At 30.7% G+C, this 23,464-nt stretch overlaps 2 protein-coding genes and 1 long non-coding RNA gene across 4 annotated transcripts; all 3 read left to right on the plus strand.

Moving 5' to 3' along the window:
* The first annotated feature begins 380 nt into the window (after nt 1-380).
* On the plus strand, nt 381-1,869 carry LOC103848806. The gene is made up of 4 exons (XM_033284747.1): nt 381-1,039; nt 1,128-1,308; nt 1,396-1,599; nt 1,687-1,869. The coding sequence occupies exons 1-4, from the start codon at nt 390-392 to the stop codon at nt 1,867-1,869; spliced, it is 1,218 nt and encodes a 405-aa protein (XP_033140638.1). The 5' UTR covers nt 381-389.
* An 11,913-nt stretch (nt 1,870-13,782) lies between these two features.
* LOC117131864 lies at nt 13,783-15,859 on the plus strand. Its single transcript, XR_004455265.1, has 2 exons — nt 13,783-14,932; nt 14,984-15,859. It is a non-coding gene; the product is annotated as an uncharacterized LOC117131864 (long non-coding RNA).
* A 1,325-nt stretch (nt 15,860-17,184) lies between these two features.
* On the plus strand, nt 17,185-22,999 carry LOC103848807 (probable LRR receptor-like serine/threonine-protein kinase At1g56130). 2 transcript variants are annotated; one of them, XM_009125626.3, is made up of 24 exons: nt 17,185-17,388; nt 17,496-17,682; nt 17,772-17,843; nt 17,929-18,000; nt 18,098-18,169; nt 18,242-18,313; nt 18,409-18,480; nt 18,620-18,691; nt 18,815-18,886; nt 18,987-19,058; nt 19,297-19,368; nt 19,512-19,583; nt 19,665-19,730; nt 19,818-19,883; nt 20,011-20,055; nt 20,136-20,197; nt 20,309-20,664; nt 20,741-20,939; nt 21,015-21,173; nt 21,250-21,368; nt 21,593-21,803; nt 21,879-22,107; nt 22,219-22,369; nt 22,456-22,999. In XM_009125626.3, the coding sequence occupies exons 1-24, from the start codon at nt 17,274-17,276 to the stop codon at nt 22,819-22,821; spliced, it is 3,051 nt and encodes a 1,016-aa protein (XP_009123874.1). In that variant the 5' UTR covers nt 17,185-17,273; the 3' UTR covers nt 22,822-22,999. The 2 variants fall into 2 exon arrangements, with proteins under 2 accessions (XP_009123874.1, XP_033140588.1); XM_033284697.1 differs by lacking the exon at nt 18,620-18,691.
* The last annotated feature ends 465 nt before the right edge of the window (nt 23,000-23,464 follow it).

Consider the following 23,464-nt stretch of genomic DNA (forward strand, 5'->3'; position numbering starts at 1 on the left):
ACTATAATAATTTAGATTAAAAACATGAGCCTATTAACGAATACATGGATTTCCTAAGTAACAAACAATGTAAACAACTGTTAACGAACTAATATAATTAGATATTAGTGATTATAGGTCTGAATGCATTTTTGAAATACTAAAGCTAAAGTTGGTCAAATTTTTTATTTGTTTGATTATGGCATAAAACATTGAGTAATTTAATAATTTTATCTTAAAATTAATTAGAAAATTTAATGATAAATATTTGATTTAATAAATATAAAAAATCTTCTTATATAATTACAGTTTTGTTTATTAGTTTAATTATTTCATATGTTTTTCTCTATTAAATATCTATTTTTATTCTTATTGTTGAAATTTTTATGATTCGCTTAGGGCAACCATAGATGCTCGCACGGTTCTGGGCAGCACTCGTGTCCGAGATCGAGAATCTACTGAGAGAAGAAGAGAGAAAGAGGCAGAACAATGAATTAGTGGTTGCGAGCTCAGAGAGTGAACAAAAACACAACAATGGTACAAATGCCTTTAAGCTCAAAAAACAACTCTCCGAGATCAGAGCTGTCCCTTCTCTTTTACCACCCGATGCAGCAAGAAAACAGATGAAGCTTCGGACAAATACTCTTACTTTAGGAAGAAAGACTCTAGGAATGGAAGGTGTTCCAAGACTTAAACAACTCAAGTCTATACAGTTGCTTTTTGATGGACGCGGTAATAACACCAACAATGATGATAGTCTAAAAAAGGCTAATGGAGTAAGCAACAAGTTAGGTTTAATAACTCCGCAGGAGTTTAAAACAGAGACGCTTGAAGATGAGCTGAAGGAAGCAGCTGCTCTTGAAGCAGCTGTTTACTCTGTGGCCGCTGAGCATAGTAGCTCCATGAGCAAGGTTCATGCTCCAGCTCGTCGTCTTGCTAGGTTTTATCTTCACGCTTGTAAAGGAAATGGCTCAGATCATTCCAAGCGAGCATGTGCAGCTAGAGCCGCGGTTTCTGGATTGATAGTAGTTTCCAAAGCGTGTGGAAATGATGTTCCAAGGTTTATACATAACTATATATATCAATTTGAATTTAGTCACTCAATAAGTTTCTAATGTATTTTTGTTTCTATAAATATATATCAACAGGTTAACCTTTTGGCTAACAAATTCGATTGTTCTTAGAGCAATTTTAAGCCGCGGTACACTGAGCCTGGTTTCTATTAAACCCGGTTCAGATGAATGGGAAGATCCTCAAGCATTTCTTGCCGCTTTGGAGAAGTTCGAGTCTTGGATATTCTCTCGTATTGTTAAATCAGTATGGTGGCAGGTAATATAAAAGAACTTTTTTTTTTCAAATGTGGTTTGTAGAAGAGTTCTCATTAAAATTTACTCCAAAATGATCATTACATTGCAGAGTATGACGCCGTATATGCAATCATCAGCGGTTAAAGGATCGATCTCAAGGAAAGTTTCAGGGAAAAGAAGGTTAGGCCATAAAAACCAGGGACTATATGCTATAGATCTATGGAAGAATGCTTTTAAAGCTGCTTGTGAAAGACTTTGCCCACTAAGAGGTTTAAGAAAAGAGTGTGGTTGTCTACCCATGCTTGCTAAACTGGTATGAGACTAACTTTTAGTACTTTTTCTTTATTATTAGGTTAAACAGGATTGACCAGTTTCTTGTTAAATTTGCTTTTGTTATCAGGTTATGGAACAATTAATTAGTAGACTTGATGTAGCAATGTTCAACGCGATACTTCGTGAGTCAGCAGGTGAAATGCCGACAGATCCTGTCTCTGATCCGATCAGTGACATTAATGTTCTTCCAATTCCAGCAGGAAAAGCAAGTTTTGGGGCAGGCGCTCAGCTAAAAAATGCGGTAACTTAAATCACATAAACAGTGTTAAATATCTGTAATTTATATTTGCCTTTGCAGATTGGAACTTGGTCAAGATGGCTTGAGGATCAATTCGAGCAAAAGGAAGACAAATCTGATAGCTATAATAAGAAGTCAGATTGTGAAAATTTCAGATTATTCCATCTACTCAACTCGTTAGGCGATCTAATGATGCTTCCATTCAAAATGCTTGCAGAAAAATCCACTAGAAGAGAGGTAACTAGACTACTCAATAATCATTTTTCTATAACACTTTTGACTAATTTTTACTTCTTGTTCCTGTCTGAAGGTTTGTCCAACACTTGGTCCACCAATAGTAAAGAGATATCTTCGAAACTTTGTTCCAGATGAGTTTAACCCTCACAGAATCCCTAAAAGGCTATTTGATATTCTAAATTCCGAGGTTCGAAAAATCGTCTTAACATTATGACAAACAGAGTGTTTGCGTGTGTTGTTGACCCGTTTATCTGCTACTCAGGGGTTAACAGAGGAAGACAATGGATGCATCATAGTCTTCCCTTGCGCTGCATCACCCACAGTATACTTAATGCCGTCTACAGAATCCATAAGACGCTTCATAGAAGAGTTGAACAATCCTTCTTTATCTGAAACTGGATCATCGGTATATAAGAAACAATACACAAGTGATGATGAGTTGGATGACTTGGATACATCCATTAACTCTATAATCTCTGCTCCTGGAACAACTAGTTCATCAGAGTGGATGCCAAAAGGATATGGAAGCAGGAAGACTGTAAGATATCAGCTCCTTAGAGAAATATGGAAAGAAGATGGATTACAATGACTCTTCTCCTTTTGTGTGACTATATATGAAAACAATTCTCTTAAGTTTCTTGATGAAAGGGTACTTATTTTGTTGTAATTTTCCAAACTTTAGTCTTTTGTAAGAGAATGATCGTATGTTAACTACACCAATCAGACAGCACTTTGTACTTTGGTAGGCTTTTACAAAACAAGAGATTAGAGAAGATTTAAACCAGGCCCGGGCTTGAACAGATACCTGAGAAACATTTGCATGGGGCCTACAAATTGTATAGGTTTTTTGGGTTTGCATTTTCTGTTTTTATTGTTAGCTAATGAAAGGAAAAATCAGTTCTAAGATGTGTTTTGAACATATAACATGATAAATGTTTAATTTTTTTTTCATTCTCTTATATAAAATGAAATAGAAAGATAATTTTCAGAACTGATACTTTTATAAATTTTAAGGATATTGTAATTCTTAAATGTAAATTAGAATTTTAATAATTTAAAATTTTAATTTATTAGATAGAGCCTATATTTTTGGTTTCGTATTGGACCCGAAATATCTCAGGACCGGCACTGATTTAAACATAACATTTACTACTCAAGATTGTACCTAACAGAACAAGAATCATAAACATTTGTATTTACTATTCTCAGATGATCGAGGTTAGCCATTTACACTTCTTATCCACTGCAACTAGCGAGGATTTCTCGGCGAGGAAGAAAAGGAAGAGTTCGGTGGAGTAAGTGACGAGGCGAAGAGCTTCAGGGTTACCCCTTGATTTTGTTGACGTCCTGGTCAAGTTTCATGAACTCCTGTCGAATCTTCTATTCCTCTGCCATGAAATCAATTTATATAGAATTCTGTTTGGGTTTTTGCAAAATTGACTCAAAACACGAAATTAACCACAAACTAGCCTATTTTTTTTTTGATTTTTTTTTTGCTTTATTCACCTCACAAGTTTACATTATTTACGAAAATGACATTATCTTTCTTTTTTTCTTTTCGAAATGATATTTTTACTCTCTCAACCTCATCATCTTCATGTATTCATAAGATTGTCATTGTCATCAATGCATCAACCACCATGAACAACCAATTTGAAGCTCTTAATGCACCTCAAATCGATTTACACTTCTTCTTTCTCAATTCTTATCAACTAAAGACAACATTTCTTTCACTTTCTCTTCATATTCATCCAAAAAAATCTCAAGATTTTGATTCTAAAATTTTTATGGTTCATAGAGCCATTGAAGCTTGTGATTCTTGGTGAGTCGCTTTTGTTTGAGATTTTGGGTGCTTGGAGAAGACTTATGTGTGCTAAACAAGTTATATTACTGGTTGAAACTATGAAATTGAGATTTTTCCAGATCTATTCGTCTAGACAACTTACATGTAAGTCTTCTGGCTGTAGACGACTTCCTAGTCTAGCGTATTATATTTTAGACGACTAACAGGTAAGTCGTCCCAGAAGTCTTCCAGATCTGAAAAACCTGCATATCCAAATCGATATATGAAAAACATGCATGTCCAAAAATGTTCAAATGGCTTAAAAACAGAGAAAATGAGTGGAATATGAGATAAATTTACCTTTATAGAACACACAAAAAATACATATCTAAAATTAATAGATTTACCTTTAAATGAGTGGAAGATGAGAACCATGTGATGAAAAACCTGCAAAAACAAGATAAATTAGTGAGAAAGACATGAGGCAAAAACAATAAATTGATATAAAGCTTAGTGTTTATAAGTTCAAAGAGATTAGAGAGAAGTTGAAGAGTTTTAGAATGACGAACATTACGTTACATTTTTATTGCAGCCATTTGAGAGGAGGAGAGAGAATGTGTAAATTTTATTTATATAGGGAGACAAAAAAATCCAATAAGGTTATTTTTGATTCAGACGACTTTCTAAACGACTTACTTGTAAGTCGCCCAGAAGACTTTAATATTTTTAGCGGAAAACTAAAATATTTTTAGCGGAAACCTAAATAGAAGACTTCCTAGACGACTTACAAGTTAGTCTTCTAGACCCTAAACATAACCCTAAACTTAATTAACTAACTAAACACTTCATAAAATCAAATTAAACTTCAAAAGTGTTTGCTATACCCAAAAGTAAACACTTATAGGTAAAAGTTTAATTTTTCAAAAAAACATCCAAGCTTTCCAAAATCTAACCCTAAAAATACATACAATACTACAACATATGTCGTCAAACCCTAAAACTAAAGAATATCATGATTAACTACTTTCACTCATATATGCTGAAAATAATTCAATTTTATTATATCTTAATTAACATTACTTAAAACTGTTTATAATTACATGATTTTAATTTTTTATTCGTCAAAATATTTTTAAAAAAATTTATAAATCAATTTTCAGATCAACTACACCCGGCTTCCTTGGAAGTCGTCTAGAAGACTTATTTGACTTCCAGCATCTCAGACGACTCAGACGACTTACTGGGGCTATAATCGTAAAAATGGCTTCTGTTTTTTTGTTTAATCACAACGGACTGGCTGTAATTTCACAAGGCTTTTGTGTATATGTTTGCATTTAAAATCATGTTTTGAGTTATATTTGGCAAATCCCCCATTCTTTTTTTGAACACCAATTCCCTATAGAATCGTAAGGATATTTTTCGGTTTCGCATTTTTCAATAAAATTTATCATCAATACTATTAAAACATAATCACTTTTTATCTGCTTATATATAGTCTAGGTTGATCATTACATGGTGTTATTCAATTACTGACTTAAAATCAATTACTAATATTTTGTAATGTATCAAATTTTAAAATTTTAAGATAGTTTAGTTGGTGAATTATAAAATCTTTGCGGTATGCATTAGATTTTGAGTTCAATCATTTATTCATGAGACTCCATAAAAAAATATTAGAAATCAATCCAAAATACAAAGAATTTTAAAATCTTTAAACGTTGAATACAAGTAGATTTTAAAAACTGAATTTAAATCATTCATTGAATAACTTTAGATTTTAAAATAGAATTTATAATTATCATTCGAATAATAGTTTTTAGATTTAAACTCTATTAAAATACATGCTTGAATAACACCATCGTACACTTTTAACTTTCTATTATTTCTCGTACAATTAACTTCGTTATTATTAAATATATATTTATATATAATATCTAAGCTATTATTATAATATTCTCAAAATAAAATATCAAAAACATATTATAAAGTATCTTTTTCTAAAATTGCATTTTAATAAAATATTTCAATATTTGTTTATTTAAAATGTAAATACACATTTATTTTTAATATTTACTTTTAAATAATAAATTTAATTGTTAATATTAACTATAATTATAAACGAATATAGATTATATTTGATTTAAGAATAAGAAATAAAATTTCTATAATATTTATATATACAAAATTTATATTCATAATTAAATTACTACACAAATTAATAAATTTAAAGTAACCTAATCCATGTATTAACAATCTTTTAAATTATAAAATTAAATAATAAAATATATTCATGAATTTGACAAAATAATTCAACTTATTAAAAAAATTAAAGTAAAATATATAAACTAAGAAATAATGTCATAATATCATATACATATTTAAAATATAATAATAAAAATAATTCAATATATTTATCAAGTATGAGACTGGTTGAATAACATATATATAATTTATATAATAATAAAATAATTTTGACCAATATAAGAAATTTAAAATAAATTTGTAGTTTAATTTATAGGTTTAAAATATACGTAAAATTAATATGGGGTGAGTTATGCAAATGCATTATTTTATTTTTGTCAAATTATTTTCATGTAAATATTAATTTAATTATCTATACTTTAAAATAAATGTTTTAATAAAAATACATATGTATAAAAAATTTAATTTCAGGAAATAAATTTTGAATAAAAATTAATTCCGAGCATGAAAATTAATTTCGCGCTTTTCAAACTCAAATACAAATCTAGATTTGTCGTTTCAAGTGCAACGTTGTTGCTTGAGTTTCTTTTAATGAAACAATTGTCGCTTGAGTTAGCGTTAATTTTTTTTAAAAATAAAAAGATCTACACAATTTATGCAAACCATTATAATATAGTTTCATCAAAAAGCATAATAATATAACATTAATTGAGGCTTCATACTCATATAATTTTAATAACATTTATTAAAAATTCAATACAATTTTCAAAATTAAAATATGAAATGAAAATTTCAAAATTAAAATATTAAAGTCTCAATATTGTTTTATGAAAATTTTGAAATTCAAATATTTATGTATTTTATATGGTATATAATTTCATTTTAATAATACTTAAATGAAAGAGGAAATATCTAATAAATGAAAGGGGAAATTTCTTATTCTTGCGATTTTATGATCATTTGTAACTTGTTATAATAAAAAAAGAAATAAACCATTGATCACAATTTTTTTAATGTGAAACTTTAAATAATATTAGTAATTTGTAGTCGTTTTTTTTTTTTTTTTTTGACAGCAAGCATTTCCAAATTCATATTGACCCACCCAATAAACCAAATTGGTAACTCTGCATCCATGTGAACGACGAAAGACGGTTGTTTCCTAGCATTCCGTGCTAAGCTATCCGCCCGTAGGTTCTCCGTCCGTGGTACATGAACGATGTCTGAGTTGGAAAAACTTCTTGTCAAAAGCTTTATGTCCTCCAGGTAACTTCCAAATGCTGGCCATTCTTCTGGTTCCGAAACAATCTTCACCAACTGAAAACAATCCGTTGCAAACGTAACCTGAAACTGTCTTAAATTCTTCATAGATTCTATTGCCCAAATTAATGCCTCCACCTCCGAATGGAGAGGTGAAAGACATGCCCTTACATTTATGGTCCCTAGTAAACCATCAAATCCTGGTAAAGTGCTATACCAGCCTCGTCCTGAAAATAATTCTTAATCTTTCCATGAACCATCTTTGAAGCACCATCCTCGTATGTAGTCGTTTTTTAAAAGAACAGAATATAACATATAAGAAAATGAATAAATTTTTTATTATATGATTAATGTGATTATTTAGTTTCTTTTAAGAATATAAATTTAAAATGATAAAGGATACAAAAATTGTTATCAAATTTATATTATTAAAAATCATCAATTATCTTTTTTTTACAAAAAAAAAGAAGATAATTCATGATTTTTAATAATAAAAGTTATCATATATTATAAAAAAATCATTAATTTTCATATGCATGTTAATCATCTTAGATAATTCTGTAACTTTTATTTAAGGACTAAAAGGAGAATATTATTTTGTATACTATTAATCAATTTGACATTTAGTTTAGTGAAATTGCCACAAATAGCATATTCATGGTACCATTTTTTATGTTTACACTAACCATTTTTACCCTCACTTTTAGTGAAGGGTAAAAGATAATTATACCCTTAGGATTAACTAATCTAGACTTAGGGTTTAGAGTTGAGGGGTGGGGTAGAGTTTTTGGAATGTGAAATTTAGGATTCTAATAAATATATAAATAAATACTTAAAAAATATAAAAACAATTTTGAAAATAGTTTCAAATATAATTTTCGTTTTTCAAAAAGAAATTTGAAAAAAATTAAAAAAAATCGACAAAAAATTTCAAAAAAAGAAAAATTATAAAAAAGTTTGAATTTCGTAAAAGTATAATTCGAAAATATATTTTTAATTTTTATTTAAATAATGATTTATTATATATATAAATAACAAGGGCATAAGAGTCTTTTGCCACTTAATAAGAAGATATTTTTGAAAATGTCTCTTTAGTGGTGGTAAAAATGAAAAGTGGTATCATGAAAGTGGTAAACATGTAATTTCCGCTTTAGTTTAATAAAAATATAATATATGTTTAAATAGGGGGAAATTATATGTTTACCACTTTCATGTAGAGATGTCAAACATGTTTACCCATCCCGTTCCGTCCCGTACCGCAGCGGGTTAGTCGTCGAGCGGGTTACAGCGGGCCTGTCCCGCGCCGGCTGCGGTCTTCAAAATGCCGGCCCAAACCCGTACCGCAAAATATATAAGCCTTCGCGGGCCGTCCCGCGGGATGCCTCCTTATCAAACCGCCTACTACAGTTTTTTTCATGAATGCTCAAGTATAAGAGTTGTGTAAGAGAATTGAAGAGAGCTCATTTAGCTTCACTAAAGACTTATCAAAATCAATGCCACAAAGCTCCGTTTGTGCTTGCGTTCTTTAGTTAAAAGCCTTCTTTTGTTATCAGCATCAGCTTTTGTTGAGTTTGAATCTGATTGAGTTATTATCTTTGTTATAAGTTGGCTCAAGTGTTTTATGTCTTCATCAAACCATCTCTCTTTTTAATTATTTGGATTGCAAAGAAAATCGTTAATCACTTTACCAAATTATACAAGTGACGTTTAATACAACTAACTTTTCTCCTAAACAACACCACTGTAACCAAATTTAATTTAAGAAAAACACCACTTCACTATACTGAAAACAAAACCAATCAACTTAAACAAGAAATATCACATTGTAATAAAGCAATTCATAGTTGTGTGTAATAAAAAGAGAAAACCAAATCAAAACAACACCAGAGCTCGAATCGTCATCGCCGGAGCTGGAGTCGTCATCGCCGGAGCTCGAACCATCATCACCAGAGCTCGAATCATGCATCATCGCCGGAACTCCTTATGTTTTATGGGAGAAAAGTCACAAGAATCGTTTTTTTCTCTCTCTCTCTCTCTCTCTCTCTCTCTCTCTCTCTCTCTTAATGTTTTAGGCGAAAGCAGAAATGGGCACTTAGGGTTGCGGGTCTTCAAAATTCCGCGGATTAAGCCCATCTCGCTTTCGACCCGTCCTGCTTTTGACCCGTCCCGCTTTTGACCCGTCCCGTTTTGAACCCGTCCCGCGAGGCCCGCAATTTTGCGGGCTTACCAAATGGAGGCCCAATCCCGCCCGCAGCAAGCCTTTACGGACCAGGCCCGCGGTCCAGGTCCTTGATTGCCATCCCTACTTTCATAGTATCACTTTTCATTTTTACCACCACTAAAGAGACATTTTCAAAAATATCTTCTTCATTAAGTGGCAAAAGACTCTTATGCCCTTGTTATTTATATATATAATAAATCATTATTTAAATAAAAATAAAAAAAATAAAAAATAAAAAATAAAAAAAAAGCAATTTTTTTTTATGTTTTCGAATTATACCTTTTCAAATTCGAACTTTTTTATAAACTTTTTTTTGGAATTTTTTTTTCAAATTTTTTTTACGAAAAACGAAAATTATGTTTGAAACTATTTTAAAAAAAAATATATATATATTTATAAGTATTTATTTATATATTTATTAGAATCCTAAATTTCACATTCCAAAAACTCTACCCACCCCTCAACTCTAAACCCTAAGTCTAGATTAGTTGACCCTAAGGGTATAATTGTCTTTTACTCTTCATTAAAAGTGAGAGTAAAAGTGGTTAGTGTAAACATGAAAAGTGGTACTATGAATGTGTTATTTGTGGCAATTTCCCTTTAAATAGACCAATTAATTTTTCCAAAGATTTTAAGAATCATCATAATATTGACACGTATCTACAACCAATGTTGTAATGCTCGTCAATTAATATATAATGTATACAAATCTCTATTACTAAAAAAAAATCATTATCATAGACCCAACATTCTATTATATACAACATTCTATTATATAGTTAAATTTACCTTTCTAATTATGGAAAATAACACTATACTACTAAATGTGCTTCCAGACAACATAATAACTAATCTTCTGTCCAAACAATATAAAATATTAGGTCCTACCATTATAATAACTTTTTATTTATCTTCTTTTGAATTACTTGATTTAAAATCACTCAAATAATTTATAAAAATTTGAAAATAAGTATAATTATTTTGTGGACACAAATCTTCATTACTAAAACATAATCATTATCATGGATCCAACTTTTTTTTATAAGTTTTTAAATTAAACACATCATTCTATTATATAGTTAAATTCACTTTTTAAATTATGGAAAATAACATTATACTACTAAATGTGTTTTCAAACAACACAATAAATTATCTTGTATCCAAACAATATAACACATTAAGTCATACCTATTTAAAATACAGAGTAACAAATAAAAAAAAGATAAGTGTATTTCCTTACGCAAATGTAGAAATGACTCAAAGATAATTTTAATCTAATATTCCATGATATTATATGCATATCCGTAATCTATTTGTGTTATTGATTTAGTAATGTAAAATATTTATTCAAATCTATAAATTTTGGTTTAACCTATACAATATATATTCACACACGCTTAAGGCTTTCAGTCGTTTTATTAATATAACTTTTACAGAACTTAAGACCATGATTAACTTGGGGTTCTTAGAGTGGGGTTCTTAGCGGAAGTTAAGAAACTGTTTCTTAACTTTTAACTAAAAAAACTAAGAACCGGTCCTTATTTAAGAACCGGTTCTTAGTTTTTTTAGTTAAAAGTAAAGAAACAGTTTTTTAACTTCCACTAAGAAACTCATCATAAGAATCCCGGATTAATTATGCTCTAAAAAACAACAGAATCTGATAACTATTTCAAGTCTGCGATAAACTTTCTTCCCCACAATTTCTTTTTGGTATCTTCCACTAAATTTCTCCGAGCTCATGGTCTTATTGTCATGATAAGGAACCTACTGCCACGGCACAATTAATCAAGAAATCTTAAAGAGGGAAACACATGTTATTTTTCACCTTCAAACATAAATCTGGAAAATAAGAATAAACTATTCGGCATAAATTTATTCACGAGCAATCTCTTTGTTTAAAGAGTAGGTTGCCGACCTTTGGCTTCTATGCCTCTGGCTTCCGAGCTTCCGGGTCAGCAGTTTTCTTTCTATCTAAGGATAAAAAGGAAAATTTACAGACAAACGAAAATATTTCATATTTCAGAATTTGGTCGAGTCTTTCATAAATCTAAAGAACTGGCCAGTTATCTCTTGTATAGAGAAACATGCTGCTAGAACTATGGTGTATCACCTTATACCCTTGCTTTAAGATCAATAAAAAGGATAAATATCTATTTTTCATACTATTACCAGAACAGACATTTACTTCTTCTTTTTCTATTAATCTAGGATATCTCTAACCTAAAAAATTGTCTAGACTAATTTCTAATGGGAGGTACACCATATAGATAGATTTTTTTTTGGGTATTCAAATAGACCGTGAGAAATAAATCCATATTTACATAGCCACATATGGAGTTAGTAATAGCACTTGAAATAAAGAGATTTCTAGCCTAAACCAACAAAACAACTCTTTATTTACGAGAAATCACTACACCAACATGTGGTTGACGTGTACTTTACCCTAATACTTATCAATTTTTTATGTATTGTTTTAGTAGTTATTTAGTTTCACAACTTTTGACTGGCGATAACAGCATTGTTGAAATTGCTAGGAGAAATAGCAACAATTTTTTTTTTGTTTTAAAGACCCGTAGCCGACGGCAAATTGTGAAACAGAAATCAATCCTAGTTGGATCATTATAGTACGACGGTGGTCCATTGAGTGCCGTTCCCAGTAAGACAATACAAAAATATATAGTTTTAATTTTTGTTTAAATGTATATTTATTTATTTTACAGTATTCTAACTGCCTAAAACAATTCAAAAATGGTTGCAGACACAGAATACATAGGTCCTATTCTTGCAGAGTATTTGTTTAGTTGATGGATCTTGGACTGTAGAATCACCATATAGTGGATATGGTTGGATATGGCTAGATGAAATGGGAAATGAAAAAGATATGGTGTTGAGAAACAAGAAGAGATGCTTGTCCCCTTTACACTTAGAATTGGATGCGCTCATTTGGTATATGGAGAATATGATTCAACATACAACATGCCAACATTACGGGAAAGACTGCAAGCAGTTAATTGCGATGATTAAGGATCTGACAGCATGGCCAGGCTTTTCAACGTAACTATCAGAGCTAGAATCTCTTCAAGGATGCTTCCAAGATTTTAAGATCATTTACGTTCCAAGGGCAAAAAACAAAACAGCCGACTTTCTACCCAAGACGGTGCAAGCTTTTCACTAGAGTTTAGTTTTTATTGGTTGTTCTATTTCGGTTCTAGATTCTGATGCCATATCTAGTTTGAGTGATAGAAAACTCGTTTCAAACAAAAAAAAAAAGACAATTCAAAAATGTGGTCTGCTGATATCAGATTTACATAAGAAAATATATAGAAATTCGATGTATTAGTTATGACTTTGCAATCATAAAATAATGTAACTAGTTTTATTGTATACTACTGGAAATAAATTAAATTTGGAGAAATACTTCTTGTTAAGAGCACTATAAGAGCATCATTAGTGTTCAAGTTTTTTGGGCATAGTTATTTAGAGCACCTCCGATGAAAAGAAGAGATTCTATCTTGGGGTTCTCAAAATACATATATATATATATATATATATATATATGTATTAATATCTTCTCTATCAAAAGAGAAATACAAATTTTATATACTATAAAAAATTAAATTAGATTTATTTCATTAATTATATCTATTTATTGTTCACATTAACCTATTAAAAATAAAATATTAATAAAAACTTTATCTCTATTAAATGAAAAATATAATGTTTATCTACTATAAAAAAGTCATACTAGGTCCATCTCATCAGTTATATCTATTCATTATTTACATTAACCTATTAAAAATATAATATTTCTAAAAATTCTTGTCTACTAAAATAAAATTACAATTTTTATCTACTATAAAAAAATCATACTAGGTCAATTTCATCAATTACATCTATTCATTATTTACATTGCCATATTAAAAATATAATATTTCTAAAAATATCTTCATAATTATAAGGATATTAATAATAAATCTATTTTAACTGTAAATTTAAATTTTACTTTTTTATATAACTAAAACATGTCGAACAAAATTAACAAAATATTACTAATTTTTTTTGTATTTTTAATAATCCATTGATTAAATTTTTAATAAGTAATATAATATTATTATAAATTATGTTAATTAAAAATTATTATTAAAAATATATTATATTTTTTATCTTTTATAATTATAGCCTATATTTTATTAAAAATAGAAGCAATATCTGAATTAAATATGAAAATTATATTAAAATTTTAAACTAACATCTTATTATAAAAATATTTCATTTAAAAGGATGAAAATTTGTAAATTATGTAATATTTTTAACACAAAACAAAACTGTTAACATATGTTAGAAATCACAGTAATTTATTATCTAAAAATGATTATATAAAAAATATAGAAGTACATAGCTAACCATTAGTTAAAGTGTTATAAAATATGGGATTTGAAAACTTTGAAATTTTAATATTTCATTAAAAATACTAATGAGAAATGATTTTTAACTATAAATTTAATGTTTATTTTAATAGTAAAAAATAGGTTGAGACATATAAAAGAAAATAAAATCAAAATTCACAAAATTTTCAAGCTCAAAATAATTATGTAATTTTATAAAATTTCTCTTGACCGAATATACAATTTTGAAAATAAATATTTCTAACACACATGATAATATAAAAAAATTACAAAATATAAGATCATAGATGCTAAAGTATAAATTTTTTGAAATGCAACATGAGTAAACAATAATGTTGTGAAAATCAAAGTGGTATTAATATTTATAAAATTAAGTTAATAACAAAAAATCAAAAAACTTAATATTATAACATCCAAAATATCATATATCAATAAAATATACTAAAATAATATGATTTATGCTCTATGAGTAGAATTTACTAAAATAATACGGTTAACTTGCTTAAATTGGACAATGTGTTTATTGATAAAATCCCGCAATATACTAAACTGATAGATGCTAAAGTATATTTTTAAAGACAACATGGAAATTTAAGTTATCCTAAACAAATATCCTCTCTATAGTATAAATAAATAAAATTTTAAAATGTATCGTATACAAACAGTAATATTATATATATATATATATTTTGAAGGAGATTCTGTATTCTATTATTTCATATTATGAATTCTTATACTCAACTAAAAAATATATTAGAATGTAATAAAAATTAATAACAAAATAAAATATAAAAAATAAATTATTATGTATTAAAAATGTCAAATAAAAAACTTAACCAATAAGATTATAGAGTTATATAATATATAACACTAAATTGTAAATCATATATTTAAAACATTTGCAATAATATCAAAGTTAACATTTATAAAATCAAAAGTTATCCGCATGGACGTGCGGATCAAAGTTTAGTTAGTATTTAATTGTGAGGTTCTTAATTTTACGGAAAACTCAACCCAAAGTATCTGCTTTGGATTGAATTTTTCGTAAAGTTAAGAAACTCACAATTAAATACTAATATTAATATATACATACACATATATATATATATATAATATTTTTGATAACTTTGGTGTGATCGCAAAGATTTTTTAGGCCCAAGAACTAATCACCAAGAGATCCACAAAAATCCAGATTTTCTTGCCACTTAAGGCGTCCATGGGTGGCTAAGGGGAATCGAACTCAGGACGGAAGTTCCAACTGGAACCCTGTTACCACTAGGCCAAGACCACTTGGATATACACATATATTAGAGAATTTCAATGTTAGAATCCCCATTCGAGATGCTCTAACATCCTACTAATATCCGAAGAAACTCAAGCCTAGGAATAAAATAAAATCTTCAAAATAGATGAAAATTTTATAATATCTACAAATACTCTCATATTGTAAGGGATATACGCCCGTCTACTACTATAAATACAACTAGGTTTTTATCTATGCTTCGAAAGCGTGACTTTTTTGGATTATAAATAAAATTTGATATAAATTAATATTTTGAAATCTATACTATTTAAAAAGAAACATTATGAAATCCATTAGTTCACAAACTTGTCTTTGTAACACAAAACTATATATATATATTTTTTCGAAGTAATAAGATAAAAAAAATCCGCACATGATGCTTATTAAAGTCTAGTAGTCATTAGTAAAAGTCTAGTAAAAGGTTAAAAGTAACGTCAACTTGTCCGTCAACTGGTCCATTACATTAAATTTCTGTAGCGTAGGGCTCGGGATTCCACTTACCATGTTTTCGGGGGTACATCATAAGCCAAATCAAGAATGTAACGATAATAATAAAAAGAAAGGTAAAAATAATCTATATTATTAAAACTCAAGTACAAAATTGGAGTGTTTGGAGATTTGAATAAGATTATTAAAAAAATTTAGAGTGTTTAGAAACATGGATTGTAGTCTTTTAAAAAAAAAATTTTTGTTTGGAAATAAGAATGTTAATATTAAGAAAAAAAGTAATGGGATTATGTTATTAAGAAAAATTGAAAGTCTATCATATTATAATAAAATATATATCTGAGCCAGTTTTAAAATATACGAAAATGATTCAATCTAATTGCGTAAAACTTTTTTTTCTAAACTAACCATAAAACAAACTTTATATACATATTTCAAATCAAAATAATAATTCAAAGTTGATTTATATCAAAAATTGATTCAAAAATATACATATATTCAAAAATGGATTTTTACTAAACTATTTTTCAATAACCATTATAAAAAAATGTTGTCAATATATATAAAAAAAATACAATACAAAGCCCAATTTGAAATACCAACTCAAATTATGGTTTTTATATTTCATATTAAGTTTTAAAAATATAATATATGTAATTATTTATATGATGGTACATATAAAATACTATTAATTATATGATTACTTATATGATGGTACGTATAAAATACGATTAATTATATGATGACAATATACGGTATATAATAATAACTAGGGATGGGCTTTCGGGTACCCATATGGGTTTGGTTCTGATCGGTTTGCGTTTCGGGTTTTCGGGATCAAAGATTTCAGTTCTATTTTGGTTTGAGTTGGATTCGGATATTTGCGGGTATGGATAACTCATTTAAATTATTTTTAAAGTTTTAAATCATTATATATTTTAAATTTCTCAAAATCTATAAATAAAATAATATATTACCTATAAATTTGAATAACATATGTCATAATACCTAAACTTACCATATCAATTGGTTTGATTTAAAATTTTGGATATGGAATCAATAATTATTTTAAGTATTTTTGGTGATTTGAGTATACTTTAACTATTTCAGATATTTACTTTTGACTATCAATATATATTTTTAAGTATTTAAACCAATTTAAAAGTATCATTCTTGATGTTTTATATACGTTAAATCTAAAAATAATTAATATATATAAGTATATAAATCTATTTTTAGATAAATTTGGGTATCCGAATACTTCGGTTCGGTTCAGATTCGGTTCTCTAAATAACAAATTTTTTGAATAATTCGAATATTTAATCAATTTATGTTCGGGTTTGGTAATATATTTTTGGATCGGTATCGGTTCTGTACCTCGGATTCATTTTGCCAAATCTTAATAATTACATAAAAAACAAATATCAACATATTTTTCAAAATATACATCCGCGCGGATCAAAGTCTAGTTAAGGTTATTTAAGGAGGGGATACGTACCCCAAGATTACCAGTGTAAACCGTTGCTGTGAACAAAAAGAAGAGAGAGTAAAACTCCGTCGATGACAATGCCCATGTGTATACTCCTCACCATCTTGTTCCTCTTGTGCATCCCTGGTTCGGTTCACCTGGTTCGAGCTCAAAACCAAATGGGAGCCACTACTCATCCGGAAGAAGGTCTGTCTTTCAACCCTTTGAAATAATTGATAACAACTTGTTTGGTTTAAATAAACTGGCGGTTGTTATTCTATTTGTAATAAAAAAAACTGACGGATAAACAACAGCGGAAGCTTTGAACTCCATCTTCGCGGCTTGGAAAATTCAGGCGCCAAAGGAATGGAATATAAGCGGCGAACTTTGCTCCGGCGCAGCCATCAACGACGACATTATCATTGACGACAAAGCCTACAACCCTCTTATCAAATGCGACTGCAGTTTGGAAAAGTCTACACCCTGCCGAATCACCGCCCTGTACAGTACAACCTCTTTAATTTTTCTCTTCTTTTTTATTGTTTTGTTTTCGCCACTGAATGTTTCCATGTTGTTGTTTTACTCCACAGCAAGGTCTATGCGATGGATGTTGTAGGGCCTATACCTCCACAGCTCTGGACTTTGACACACCTCACCAATCTGTATAGAAATTTTTTTTTTCATCATTCAGAAAGAGCCGGTAAATGCATTAACTGTACCTCAAAATAACAAGCATTTTTCTTTCAGGAACCTGGCTCAAAATTATCTTACCGGACCCCTTTCTCCTGCCATTGGAAAATTGGTTCGAATGGAATGGCTGTAAGGCTGTTGATTGAATGATGACTTCTTCCTTTTCTTAATCTCTCTCTCTTTCTTGTCACTTACTCTTGGCCTGTCCTGTTCTCAATTACCGTAGAACTTTTGGGATCAATGCCCTGTCAGGCCCCTTTCCAAAGGAAATTGGTTTGCTTACCAAGTTGAAATCGCTGTAAGCTTCTTCATTCTTCTTAAGAAAATATCATCATGCTTCCTTATTAATAAAACTATCTACTGTATGCAGTGGTATTGGTCGAAATAACTTTGCCGGTTCTATACCAGCTGAGATTGGGAATTGTACTGAACTACTAAAAATGTGAGAATGTATTGTGCTTTTAGTGTGTAAATTTAGTTAATATAACCTTTCAAAATCATCTATTGTTGTAAGCATTTCTTACATTATATTTGCAGATACTTATCAAATTCAGGACTTAGCGGGGAAATACCTTCCTCATTTGCAAATCTTGTAAACCTGGAAGACGCGTAAGATTTTCTTTTAATTAAATTCTCATATACGTTAAGTTTTATCGTTGTGTTTCTACATTTCTGTAATTTTTTTATTAATTAATTTTACATTATTATTTATGTTTTGCGTGGGGGTGGTTTCCTATGTTTGTACCAGTGCGATCACCGATCTGGACATTACTGGTCGGATACCGGAATTTATTGGAAAGTGGACAAAACTTACTATCTTGTAAGAATGATTTTTAGTTTTAGAAAGTTATATATGTTTGTTACTTATACTGCTCATGTTATCTAAATTGTACACTTAGCGTGGAGATGTTTTCATGCTACTGCTACCATGTTTTTACTGCAGGCAAATTCTCGGAACTGGTTTGACCGGTCCGATACCGTCGTCATTTTCCAACTTAACTTCTTTGAGCGAACTGTATGTGTTATGGCATTGTGTCACCGTGTCACAATCATTCTTCTTTATGATTTTTTTTTAATTTCCATCTCTGCATCACATAATCATATCTTAAATGTAGGAGTCTTGGTGATATATCCAATGGAAGCTCTTCCCTTGAATTCATTAAAGACATGAAATCTCTAACTACATTGTAAGGCAACAATTATACTCCAATCAATGGTGATCCTGGGCATAGCCAAATGAAGCATTGACATATAGCCTATTTATTTTTAATTACATTAAAAAAACCAAATTTGTCGACTTTTTTTATATTAAAACCTTACTAAAACGTTTATATCCTCCACAATCTCAGGACCGCCCCTTACTTCAATTCATGAACTGTCTCAGTCTTCTCTTTGCGTGTATTTAATTGATGATATATGTTGCAGAGTATTAAGGAACAGCAATCTCACTGGGACAATACCCTCTAATTTTGGGGAATACTTAAATCTGACACAAGTGTAAGCATATTTTGAAGTCTTTTCTGTAAAAGCAAGTGAGATGATTTGTGAAAGTCACCGAGACAATACCAAATTATCTTAACGTTGCTGATAATGTTAGTTCTCAGTTTCCCCCTTACTGTGTTACCATGTCTGTTTTCCAGTGATTTAAGCTTTAACAGACTACATGGACCAATTCCAGCTTCACTTTTCAACGTATATCAACTTACTTACTTGTAAGTTTTCTACTTCTTTTGAGTCTATATAGTCGTATCTAGCTGTGATAACTGTGGATGACCTTGTTGTCTTCATATTAGGTTTCTGGGAAACAACACGTTGAATGGTTCTTTGCCCACTAAAAAGAGCCAGACATTGAGCAATATGTGGGTTACAATATAATACGAAACTGTTTTGGAATATATCACGTATTCTGTAGTTTCTAATCCTTCTTCATAATCATATTATTTTAGAGATGTTTCGTACAATGATTTGGCTGGTACTCTTCCTTCATGGGTCAGCTTACCAAACCTGAAACTGTAAGTGAACAAAACACTGCATCTCTACTTATAATCACAGTGGGTTTATATCAGAAAATAATTAGCTTCCTTTCCTGATTAGGAAATATTATTATAATCCTTAAAAAACTGTATGTTATTTGTGCAGCAATCTTGTGGCTAACAACTTCAGCTTGGAAGGTCTTGGCAAGAGGTGATTTTATTAAATATGCTCTTCTTGATACCTGATATTCTAGTTTCATTTTTTAATATCTGTTTTCATTTTGTTACAAGGGTTTTACCAGGACTAAAGTGCCTGCAGAAGAACTTCCCCTGCAATCGAGGCAAAGGAATTTGTAAGTGTGACAAAGATATATCATCATAACAGTTGTGCTCAACTGTGCAGGTATTTTATTTTGGAAAAAAAATAAGATTTTCTTAAGGTTTTTCTGTTGACTGGTGTCTAGATTCTGACTTTTCAATCAAGTGCGGAGGGCCACAGATACGATCCATAACAGGAGAAGTATTTGAGAGGGATGACGAGGATCTTGGAACTGCTTCATTTTTCGTGAATGATGTTAACAGATGGGCAACCAGTAGTGTAGGACTTTTTGCCGGGAACATCAATAATATATGGGTTATCAACAGTTTGGGCGGAGAGCTTTTTCAGACAGCAAGACATTCTTCATCTTCACTAAGATACTATGGGTTGGGGCTAGAAAATGGAGTCTATACCGTAAAACTTCAGTTTGCTGAAATAGAAATACTTGGTACTAATGCTTGGAAAGGTTTAGGAAGAAGACGTTTTGACATTTATGTCCAGGTGCTTTACAAGTTAACTTATTAATGTGTAATAATCATCTCTCTGAATTCTGAGACCTAGCTCCTTTTTTTAACAGGGAAGACTTGTTGAAAAGGATTTTGATATACGCAAAACATCTGGTGACACTACTGTCCGACCAGTTCAGCGAGAGTATAAAGCACATGTATCAGAAAATTATCTTGAAATTCATCTTTTCTGGGCTGGCAGAGGAACATTTACTATTCCTGTTAAAGGTACTTGTGGGCCACTTATATCGACCATCAGTGCAAAACCAGGTATCAAAACATATGGCGAATTCTTTTCTTTTTCTTTTCTATAATCTTCCTGGTGCCTAAGTGTTACATGTTCAGATTTTATACCAACTGTGGGCAACAGACCACCATCAAAGAAAAAATATGCGACTGGTACTGTTGTGGGTGCTATTGTTGGCCTAGGCCTTTTAAGCATATTTGCAGGCGTGGTTATCTTCATCATCCGAAAAAGCAGAAAGCGTTACACAGATGATGCAGGTAATAATTACAACACAAACAAGTCTTTGAGCTTGAACATCATCTTACAAAGTGGTTCATATTTTTGTTATGGCAGAGCTGCTTAGTATGGATGTAAAGCCATACACTTTTGCTTACTCTGAACTTAAAAGTGCCACTCAAGATTTCAATCCCTCAAACAAGCTTGGAGAGGGAGGATTTGGGTCTGTTTATCGGGTAAACCCCTAACTAAGTAGCAATAGAACAGCAAATGGCATAACTAAAGATTTTAGAAACGAGTAGACGTCATACAATAATAATATATTCGTATACATATATAGATAGATATATGCATATTTCTCAAAGCGTTGGAAATAATGAGACATGTGCTTCATAGGCCTTGAACAATAAAATGGTAAGATTATACACGTATTTTTGTTATGCTTTGAAACATCTAACAGGGGAACCTGGCTGATGGAAGAGAGATCGCTGTGAAAATGTTGTCGGTTGGATCCCAACACGGAAAGGGACAATTTGTTGCAGAAATCATAGCAATTTCTTCAGTATTGCATCGCAACCTAGTTAAGCTTTACGGGTGCTGCTATGAAGGAGATCATCGCTTGCTCGTATATGAGTATCTCACAAATGGAAGTCTCGATCGTGCACTATTTGGTAATGAACATAAACATGGCTTATTTATATTTTCTTCTCTACAAAGCTGTATTACTCATTCTTTCAATGTTGCAGGAGGGATTCTACATCTTGATTGGTCAACCCGTTTTGAGATATGCATGGGTGTAGCCAGAGGTCTAGCCTACCTCCACGAGGAGGCGAGTGTCCGTATAGTACACAGGGATGTTAAGGCCAGCAACATTTTGCTTGACTCTAAGCTGCTCCCAAAAATTTCTGATTTTGGGCTTGCAAGGCTATACGATGAAAAGAAAAGTCACATAAGTACCCGAGTGGCAGGAACTATGTATGCATTTCCAACCACAGCTTTTTCTTATTTGGAACACTAATTTATATATGTATATATATATAAAATATATAATTGTATATATAACACACATGTTTGTGTGAATGCAAGTGGATATGTTGCGCCAGAATATGCCATGCGAGGAATCCTAACAGAGAAAACGGATGTGTATGCCTTTGGTATTGTGGCTCTTGAGTTGGTGAGTGGAAGGAAAAATTCTGATGTGAACCTCGGGAATGAGAAAAAATATCTTCTTGAATGGGTAAGTCCTTGCTTGTTAGTCAAAATTTTTAATGGAAAGGTATTTATCAAAATTTGATATAAATCTAACAACATTGGTGTATACAGGCCTGGAATCTACACGAGAATAGCTGTGAAGCTGAACTAATTGATCATGAGCTGACTGAATTCAACATGGAAGAAGTGAAACGCGTGATAGGAATTGCTTTGCTGTGCACATACTCATCTCATTCCTTGAGACCACCAATGTCAAAAGTGGTGGCTATGCTTTCAGGAGACATTGAGGTCAGTGAGGTTACCTCTAAGCTAGGCTACCTAACCGACTTAAGATCTGATGACAACTCAGGCTCCTCTTTTAGCGCATTTCAAACTAAAGAAACAGGCGCTTCTGCATATAACTCGACGAGCTTTGTGATGCCTAGTGACAGTGGCTTTAAGCAAATGCTTGGAGTCAAGATCAATGAGGGGAGATGATGTCTGTTCTATCTATGATGGGCTATACATGTATAGACCTTTGTGTATGTGACTATATGAGGATCACTATTTTCTTCTTTGGCTGGAGAAACATTTTCACTTTGATTCAACAATGTTTTAAGCACTTTTTTATGAGTTTGTCCACTAGTAATAGTAATACTAAAAGTTTATTTTATCAGTGTATTTTTGCAAACAACATCCAAACTACTAAAACAATTCATTTAGCCAAATCGGTGGTACAAAACCAACAACATTGCTAAAGGAATAATACGCTGTGTGGTAACTTATATCTTTGTGCTCATTCACGTAGGATATATTAGATTTCCTTACATCAGTGAAATTCATTTAGATGTATCAAGAAAGTATATCACTCTCTATAGGTATAGACATCATCTTCTCATTCAAAATATTATGTGGCAAACACTATTGATGATAATTAATCTAGAAACGGACCCTTCTGGTTATAGTAGAACTGTAGGAGTGTGGCCTCTTGCTTCCGGGTTTCCGGCCTCCGGGCCTAACGATTCTCCTGCCTCCAAGCTAAAATTCCTCCTGCGTCAACACCTCTTATTCTTCACACTTATTCAGATGCGGATTCGGCTAGCAATCGAGATGAGTACTCGTATATGGGAGCCTACTTGTC

Source organism: Brassica rapa, chromosome A02 (genome assembly GCF_000309985.2).
Source record: "Brassica rapa cultivar Chiifu-401-42 chromosome A02, CAAS_Brap_v3.01, whole genome shotgun sequence".
Classification (NCBI taxonomy): Eukaryota; Viridiplantae; Streptophyta; class Magnoliopsida; order Brassicales; family Brassicaceae; genus Brassica; species Brassica rapa.

Bases quoted from the DNA above. Each gene is read 5' to 3' on its own strand.
- LOC103848806 (XM_033284747.1), top strand. From the start codon at position 390: ATGCTCGCACGGTTCTGGGCAGCACTCGTGTCCGAGATCGAGAATCTA. The intron at 1,040-1,127 runs GTTTATACATAA...ATATATCAACAG, and splicing joins TGTGGAAATGATGTTCCAAG to GTTAACCTTTTGGCTAACAA. The intron at 1,600-1,686 runs GTATGAGACTAA...TTTTGTTATCAG, and splicing joins TACCCATGCTTGCTAAACTG to GTTATGGAACAATTAATTAG.
- LOC103848807 (XM_009125626.3), top strand. From the start codon at position 17,274: ATGACAATGCCCATGTGTATACTCCTCACCATCTTGTTCCTCTTGTGC. The intron at 18,481-18,619 runs GTAAGATTTTCT...TGTTTGTACCAG, and splicing joins CTTGTAAACCTGGAAGACGC to TGCGATCACCGATCTGGACA. The intron at 19,884-20,010 runs GTAAGTGAACAA...TTATTTGTGCAG, and splicing joins AGCTTACCAAACCTGAAACT to CAATCTTGTGGCTAACAACT.